The following is an 8,817-nucleotide window of genomic DNA, read 5'->3' as shown; positions in this document are numbered from 1 at the left end:
CTGCTGCTCTTCTAGAAGTGTCAAAATTGATACCAGCTTCTGGATTCTTGAAAAAATGCAACTGTATGACTAGTCTTGCAGCTTACTGAAGGCTTTGCCTGGCTTAATAGAAAAACTAACTCTTCTTGGAAAAGCAAAAGCAAGGCTGCAAACACCTTAGTGAATGTAGCACCCATCTCAGTAATTTCTAGCAGCAACTTTTTAAATACAGGAGAAACATTCACATTAGGAGATGGCCTTGAGCTCAGTAAGGCTGAATTTAGAAAACTGACAGGTACAAAAGCGACCGTTTTAAAAAAGGGGGGGGGGAGGAGTAGGAGAGATGGATTTAGATCAAGAACTGTTTGAGGTCACTTAACCAAAGCACAGACTTGATAGCAATACCTGATACAGATGATGCCACAGACTGAGCAAAACTTCAAAGCAACCTGAATAGCAACAGGTAAAAGCTGGTGGTTATACCCAAAGATGATCCTTCTGTCAAGGTGTTAAGAATCTGGTGAGCCTTTGCCACTAACTTCGAAGTTTGCTAAATTCTGTACAAAGTACCTGAAAACCAAGAGGGGGAGCTATGGCTTAACTAACGAGCTCTCACATCACATTTGGGAAGAACACTAATGTTCAGATGAAGCAGAAAAACTTGACATGGGACAGATGAGCAAAATGGATTTGTCACCTTACAGGACAAAGCTGCTCTGAAAGTACACTGCCTTGACACTGCTAGCCGTGCTGAGAAGAGCAAGAAGAGAATACAAGATTAGTCACCCAAAGAGATTTAAACACAACTTTAGTCAGCTGCTGTACAATAAGCTTAAGAACAGATTTTACTAAGAACTGCCCTAGTAGCACATCTTAAACAGTAAGAAGAGAATGACGTTTAAATGTGTTCTCCTCTTTTTTTAGATTCAGGCACATCTCTAATTCAGATTCCAGGTCCTGAACTTTGGGGGGGTTTAGTGCTATATGGAAAATCCAAAACAAGGCCTGGTTTAAAAAAAATTTATTTTACAAAAATTAAAAACAAGTAGTATTTACAAGCATTTTAAATAACTTAACGCCTAATAATGAATTGTTTAAGCTTGTTTAAAATGCAAGACAAAGTCAAAATTTTAAATTTGCCATGTCCAAAAGGGTGTTTTTCTCTTTTCCTTTTTTCTTTTTTTTTTTAAAGAAATGTTACAGATCTGTTAAAAATAATGTAATAGAATAGCTTGTTTTTTCTTTTTTTCTTTTTTCTTTAAGTCAGAATCCCAAGTTGTTCTTTCATTTCTGGCTACTTTTCAGATGTTTATAACAAAGAGAAAAGGATTTTTTGTTAGTTGTAAAATACGTAGCAAAAATTAGGGGTCGGAGAAGGGGCAGGGGAAAGAGGGAGAAATACTTATCTGTCTGCTGAGTTACTTGTGTTGCAATGAGAAGAACAAAATTTGTATGCTAAGTTGAAGACGACGGAAGTCAGAATATTTGTCCAGTCCCCTGTGAAAAGGTCCTCTAGCAAAAGTGAACTTCTAGGCTCTCATAATCTATTCCAGAACAGTTTATTAATACCCGTAAGACCTAAGCTGAGGCTCAGTATGGGTCAAACCTGTACCATACAGAATTAGAAGCTATGGAGCTGATCAAATCAGCTACAGTATATCCGTTCTCACTGTTGTTAAAGCAAATCTCTGAATATTTTTAGCTGCAAGGATTATTTTAATGTCATCCTTTCCCAAACCTCCGCAGTGATCAAAGGGAGCAATATCCACAGACTACACAAAGATAAAAGTAAGCAAAACATGAGGTGAAGCTGTCACCCTCACAACATGCAGAGTTTTAAAAGAAGCTTCCTAAAGCACAATTTGCAAATTTGCGTGCGTGTCTGTGTCTGACTTCACTGGATTTCCAGACCCTTAGCTTTACCGTTAAGTCTTCCTTGCAGGTTCTGTACAGTATAAAGAGAAAAAAAAAAAAAGGTATACACAATAGGTTCTGTCTCTTGCCCTTGGTATTAAAAAGATGGCAAGCCACCAATGCTGGCATTAGGAATTCAGTCAACTGCCTTCTCGGTTTCAAATGAAGACGCAGCTTTTCTCTTCAGCAAAACTGTAGGCCTTCTGCAGACTGTATACTGTAGATGCCTTTTGTTTGAGACACTGTTAGGGAAAATGGTTGAGGACAGCAGCTGCCAGTATGGTACCCATGTTCTGCCAAGAGGTACCACTTATCATGGCTGCATGTTGTTGATAATAGCCAAAATGCTCATCTTCTCTTGGGCTGAGTCCACATCTTCATTTTGTTTCTGAGCCACTCCTGTGCCAAGGCCATACAGCCGCCCACAATACTTTGCATCATCAATCGTATCCTCAAAAAACAACTGCAGAGAAAGAAAAAAGGAAAAAGTGGGCATTTAATTGTGCCTCTTCATCAGAAAGTACCTAACATTTTTATTAAACAGGTCATTTGAGGTCAGCCACCTCTTAAGATGCATCATGGGAATTTAAATAAGCACAAGAAAGAGGAGTAAATGAAGACAGTCTGTGCCAGTATCAACAATTCCTGTGACTGACACTTGGCAGTTGAGCTGTCATAAGGCTCAAAAAACAAACAAACAAAAAAATACCCAATATTGTGTGTGTTGCCATGTGTGGACAGACTGTGGAGAAAGAAGAGTCAAAACAGGAACTATGACCCTCTTTGGTCTTGCTGCTGCAAGAAGAGGAATACAGCACTACCTCTTTCATTCTGAAGAATGCCATTCCTGTGAGCAGAGAGTCTGATCCTGCCTGGTGTTGTCGCCCAATTCGCTGCAAATCTAGCTGATCTGCCACTTCTTGAAGGCCGCCCTGAAATCAGAACAAAACAGACTTTATTTCCTAAAATCCAACTCTTACCAAAACTGTCAGGTGTCATGCTTCTCCAGAACACCGAGTGTGAATACTGACTCTCTTAAGATGAATCGATGCAGATTCCAGCAGTACTGGCACACCAGCTCTGAGTGATACACTGCTGTAAATATTGTTCAAGAACATATACAAACACTTGTGAAATTCTGGTACCTTGATTTCCTACTGCAAATACCTGAGATGACTGTAGATATAGGTTATGGATGCTGGACCTTTCCCTCCCTTTCCTCAAAGGAGTCTGATTCAGTAGATAAATTACTTTCAACCTTTTTGGTATTCTACCAATTAATCAAGCCATGTAATAGTTCATTTCAAAAGAAAATGCTCCTCCTTGCATAAGGGAGACAAGCACACAGAATTCAAATGGCCTCCAAAATTACTGATAGGCAAACCAGAAGGTTATGGGAATATCCCTGGACAACAAGCGTACTGATGTCTACTGGAGTCTAGAATAGAGGAGGCAGTATAGATATAAACGTATAGGTGCCTACATGTGACTGTTAGGTTTTATACATATTCTAGCTTTAATAGACTTGATACATGCAGCAGTTCTGTCACCTGGCTTACTGCTCATTTACAGTGTTGACACCCATTCATTACTATGGGCCTGCTGGGGAGATGCAAGTACCTTGAGGTTTTTGCAGCTCTTCATTAGGTACTTTACATCATAGATAGATGGGAAAAAAAGGTTCAAGATATGGAAAAACTCATGTTCCTCTTCTGGTAACCTGGAATCTGTCAGCAGCTTCACCATGTAGCCAAAGTCATAACCACTGAAAACAAAACATACAGAAGCCAGATAAATAGGCAACAGCTATATTAAGTGGCCTTATCACGTTTTTCACAAGAATTTTATATGCTATAGCTTTCAAACCTTAACATTTTCAGCTGTTTATAAAACTTCTAGATCAGAGTCAGGATTTATCTTGACCATCTATCTCAATGTAGGAGTTTTGACTGCTTCCCTGTGTGCCTCCACTAATCTCTTACAGAACATCTATGCTGTTGGGAAGAATATACTTTTCTTCTCAACACTGCAATTTTCTGTAGCTATGAGCAGCATGGGAAGCAGGAAATCCTAGGAGTATTTGTTGCCACCTCCTCCTCCTCCCTCCAGTCCTTTCACTTGCAATCACATCAAAGACGTAAGAGGCTCTGGAATCAAATTGCTTGAAACACAAGAAAGACACCTCCACTACACAGATTTCTCCCCCTATACATAAACATAAGACAAAAACTGAAAAGAACAATGTTGTAATTAAAAAACAAAATCCCTACTTTACAATATACAGAAGGAGCTGTAGAAATCATGCTTCAACTTGTAACAATTGTTTCCATAGAGGAAGATTGTAAGAGTCAGAGAAAGGATTTGTAAGCTATGCAATACACAAAAGTCAGGTCACAGGAGGTGCTAATACAACACAAAGTGCCAGCTGTCCTTACGTCAGAAACTTGGCCTTTGTATCTTTAAAGAACTGCAGAGCTGCTAATTCCTCTCCTTAAAACCTGTGTCAGTGTCCACAGACAAAAGAGGGAGTATTTCAATCAACAGGAGACTTCTCACTTTGTTGCACAGTGATCCTCTTGGACCTACCTGTGAAATGACAGCCATTTCACACTGTCACTAAGGACAACTCCAGAAGTCATAAGCAACTCAGCAAAATGCAGAGTATCGATCCCTTCTTCTTCATGCTTCTGGAACTGCAGCCCAGAGCTCGCAAGCAGGTCTATGGAATCCTGAGAGTACATATCCTCCCTGAAGGAGAAAGGCAGTTTTGCACTCAAGATACTAACAAGGCAAGCTCATTCCAGAAAAATTACCCATGTGCTTCATCTCAAACCATCAGAGTGACCAGTAAGACCACCTCTGGGTTCCACACTTGTCTCTAGAAAATTCAGATCAAATCAGTTTTCTTAACACGATTACTGAAACCACATCTATTCTTTGCAATCCATTCTGCAGTTGTAACCAGTTCATAATCCTATTGCTAGTGCAAATTCCAAAAAATCCACCTCCACAGAACTGAAGGACATTTTGAACAATATTGCTGGCACAAAGCTAGCAGACATACCACATGACAGCACAGAAAAAAGGGTAGCTGTCCCAAACAGGAAGAGGTGTAACTCTAAAGCAGTAAGCATCATTACTGTCCACATTTTTCTTTTTCACATCTCAGCCTTATCTTCATCTACAATTTCACCTTTGTGAGTGGAAAAAATTGTATACTACTTTGCTTTTCAAACATGACCAGAATGAGTGAGCAGAATGAGTGACTGCTGGAGGGCCGAGGAAGAACTTGACTTCTGTACTAGATTGTTTTGTCTGGCATGGTGGGAAAGAACAAAATGCATGACAAAGGTAATCATCTGAGGTCAAATGAGGCATTCACGCTGTCAAAAATCTCATTTCAATACTTTTAAGGGACCAACAAATTCGTGAAACTAAATATTGCAACTTTTGGTGTCAATAATGCATAAACAGAATACATGAACTGAAAGTATGGTAAAGTTTAAGGCACATGCAATTATTGGGTATAAGCCATTTAGCAAGGAAAAGGGTATTAGGGATCACATTTTAGCAGGGCTTTGGCTTGCAGAAATACTGCAAACTACTGTCATGACAAAATAGATTCCCACATAATCTTTCCGTAATAGATTCTGAACTTTTATTGCTCACAATCATTCACCAGTGGTTAACATAGTGACACCTGCATTTGCCAAAGGAAAGCATCAGTGCATCAGCAGAGAATAGGCGATCATTCCCTAGCTCAGAAGACTCACGTAAGGTTGAATTTGAAGTTAAACTGCCAGGTATTGATTCCAGAAGGATACTCTCCCTTCTCATTTGTGAAAGTCAGGCCCAGCTGGATAATTTTCAGTAGGTCAACATTACACCGAAGGAGCTGGTATTGATAGTCTATGGAACTGCGGAATTCACCAATTGGCCTTACAACTACTCCAGGAAATTCTGTGTCCTAGTAAAGGAGGGGAGAGAAGAAAAACTTATTGCATCATTTCCTTTATCAATAGTCTTACATTCAATTCCACACTTTTATGTCTCAGCATTCATTTCTGTACATTTTTCTATTAAATTACTAACACAATAGAATGCAAAGAGAAAAAAATATTTTAAGCTGCTACAAGTCAAATACTGAAAAAAAACCTAAACAATTGGTTAATTACTGTATTCATTTATTTTAGGTATTCTCTTTCAGCATTTCAGAATTGTTTCTTTCCAGATTGTGGGGGGGAAAAAGTTATAAAATTATTCAATATACACTGCTGTGTAATCTGAACATCTCTCTCCAGAAGGACTTATCCTTGCATTTTCCCTAAATCTACTAAAACGGGCATTTTATATTTATTCACTGTTATGTTCTAAATACAAGTTAAATTTAGCACTCACAGTCTTAATGTGATAGTCCAGATAGTGATAATCTTCACTGTTTTTGAAGAACAACCAACACCTAAATTAATGAAAGCTACTGCCAATCAAAACAGACCTTTACAACAGAGAAACTGTGTACTATATGAAAAACATTTTACTTAGTAAAGATAGCACACAATCACTGGCTAAAACCTCAAATTTCTAGACTACTTTTCAAATTCATTTTCATAACTTCTAACTAACTTAATAAAGAATAAATCCAAAAACTTTCATAAAGAATACATCTTTGTGCATCTGACATTTCTTCCTAGCCCAACATCTTTGTGTGTCCAGTCTACTGCAGTTATTTATATATGATATCAGTCCAGCCATTAGCATAGATCTATCTAAACACACTTTCACTAAGATCAAGTAGAGCACAAGAAGCAAGAAAGCTTGTTTCCCACCAACTGATGACAACTGAATCAAATTTACAGAATTCTAGATGTTTCATTTTTTGAATATTACATACTGTGCAGGGACATGTATTTTTATGCCACACTTTAATAAGGATTTTGCACGTCTTGAATCTTAGAGTCCCTAAGTAGAGTTGGCACAGTACGATAACTAGAAACAGTTATTAGCAGTCATTAACTGGCCTCTGCCAAGCAGATACATACTCTTAAGGGCAGGAAAGAAACCATTCCTCCCATCTCTCCCTTTATCTTGAAACTAGAGTTCTCATTAAGATTCTTGGTCTTCTTAAATAAAACTCTTTGAACTCATTGTCATACCTACAGCCAGCAGAGTCCATTCCATAAGACTCAGCATCTGACTGCAGTAAAAAGGAGGCACACTCATACAGCTAACAAATTGTCACTTGCAGGCCTTCTGTCCTACCACATCATCGCATTTTCCATACCCAAAAGAGAGAGAGTCATTCAAAGGACAAATATGCTAAGCTAATGAAATCTAGCAGATTTAAACCCAGTTGTACATCTGATCCATTTGAGACTGTATTAGTTTATGCAATAGAAATAGTTAAATATAAATGATTTCAGATGTTGAAGGTGGTTTCTCACTTCCCCACCTATCATTTGATCTGTACTGAATACCACATTCACTAAAACCTGTGAACTGCTTACCACTGAACACTGAATTTCTAAGTTTTCACCACTTAGAGACTGAACTGACTCAGTTTGGTAAGGGAAAAACATCATTTCTGGCTCAAGAATCAATTTATTCCCCTACCTCCTAAAAAACAAACAAAACCCCCAAACTTTGACTGTGGCAATAAAGGTGAAGTATAACATACTTACCATTGCAATGTAGCTGTAACTTAGAACAATCTCTCGAATTTTCCTCATCTCTTCTTCCAGATTGTTTGCCCATACTTCACAGATAACCTGGCTGTTCTCTGCAAGGGCTGCTGGCATCTTGCAGCGACTGGAGTAAAAGCAGCTGATGTTGAATTCAGATGACAGCGTAATATTGCAAGCTCTGCGATCTAACCAGTGTGCTGCATGAGAGAGAGAAACGTACAGTACTTTACATGAAGAAAGATCGACACATCAGATTGAAAGCACCAGTAGAGTAAGTCATATTTCTATTCTCATCCTCAAATGGCACTGCTGAAGCTTTACACTAGGTCTTTTCTTGCTTTTATCACTTTCTTTAAACATGCTGAAAGAGAAGAAAAACTAAAGCAACTGTATCTCATGATACAAGAGCAGGCATACAATTAACAGAGTCCAGTTACGCAAGTCAGTAGTCCCTCTCCCTTTCTTCCTCTCCAGGCATAAACTCTGAAACTTTAGGCATAAGATGCACATCAAAGTACTACTGGGATAGTTTTGAAGAACCGTAATAGATTGCTTCACAAATGACACTTATAAAGGCACATGCTTCTCTTGAGGTAATTCAGGAAACACTGAAAAAATAAGTCTTCCAGTTTATGCTAATGCTGTTTCAGCAGTATAGCACCTAGGACACATCACACTTCACGTGACCGGTTGCCTGTCATTTTCTAAAACGACACGGGCAAAATTATTAAGGAAACAGGCAGATAAGGCTCGGGTACTCCAGCAAACTCCCGCCACGCTCGTACGAAGTTAGCTGAGGGCAACTACAGCGGGGAGAGGGGCTCAAGGCAACAGCCAGAGCCTTTCTGCTAATGGCCCCCGGCCCCAGAGCCGAGGGGGAGGGCCGGGGGCCACCAGCCGCCGCCGGGCCGAGCCCCCTCCCGGCAGCGGGCGGGCTCTGCCGCGAAGGCCGCGCCGCTGGCCCGGGCCCGCCGCGGCCTCTCACGCCGCTGCCGGCCCCGCCGCCAAGGGGGGCCGCAGAGAGGGGGAAAGCCCTAGCGCCCTGCGCCCAGCCGGCGCTGGGGGCCTCCCACGGCACCCGGGCCGGGCCGGGCCGGGCCGGGCCGCCCGCACCTGCTGGCACCGCCAGGCCCCGCCGCTCGCGGCTCCGGCTCCCGGGAGCTAGGCCCCGCCGCTCCTCTTCCTGCGGGCCGCGCGGCCGCTCTAGCCCGCGCTCACCCCTGCGACTCGTCTGCTCCGGCAC

The 8,817-nt window shown here is 40.8% G+C and overlaps 1 protein-coding gene across 3 annotated transcripts; it reads right to left on the bottom strand.

Annotated features, from left to right (window-relative positions):
• Positions 1-816: 816 nt before the first annotated feature.
• CNOT8 (CCR4-NOT transcription complex subunit 8) lies at positions 817-8,805 on the bottom strand. Of its 3 annotated transcripts, none has more exons than XM_062587175.1 (7): positions 8,688-8,805; positions 7,572-7,771; positions 5,667-5,860; positions 4,480-4,641; positions 3,514-3,658; positions 2,715-2,825; positions 817-2,356 (listed from the first exon to the last, which is right to left on the bottom strand). In XM_062587175.1, the coding sequence occupies exons 2-7, from the start codon at positions 7,686-7,688 to the stop codon at positions 2,207-2,209; spliced, it is 879 nt and encodes a 292-aa protein (XP_062443159.1). In that variant the 5' UTR covers positions 7,689-7,771; positions 8,688-8,805; the 3' UTR covers positions 817-2,206. The 3 variants fall into 3 exon arrangements, with proteins under 3 accessions (XP_062443159.1, XP_062443160.1, XP_062443161.1); XM_062587176.1 differs by lacking the exon at positions 8,688-8,805 and adding an exon at positions 7,992-8,100; XM_062587177.1 differs by lacking the exons at positions 7,572-7,771; positions 8,688-8,805 and adding an exon at positions 6,292-6,352.
• Positions 8,806-8,817: the final 12 nt, after the last annotated feature.

Source organism: Rhea pennata, chromosome 14 (assembly GCF_028389875.1).
Source record: "Rhea pennata isolate bPtePen1 chromosome 14, bPtePen1.pri, whole genome shotgun sequence".
In the NCBI taxonomy this organism is placed as follows: Eukaryota; Metazoa; Chordata; class Aves; order Rheiformes; family Rheidae; genus Rhea; species Rhea pennata.
Note: the sequence above shows the minus strand (reverse complement) of the source record. Positions and strands in the feature narration are given on the sequence as shown.

Bases quoted from the DNA above. Each gene is read 5' to 3' on its own strand.
- CNOT8 (XM_062587175.1), bottom strand. From the start codon at position 7,688: ATGCCAGCAGCCCTTGCAGAGAACAGCCAGGTTATCTGTGAAGTATGG. The intron at 4,642-5,666 runs GTGAGTCTTCTG...TTTCTCCTTCAG, and splicing joins AACTTCAAATTCAACCTTAC to GGAGGATATGTACTCTCAGG. The intron at 3,659-4,479 runs GTAGGTCCAAGA...TTTTGTTTTCAG, and splicing joins AAATGGCTGTCATTTCACAG to TGGTTATGACTTTGGCTACA.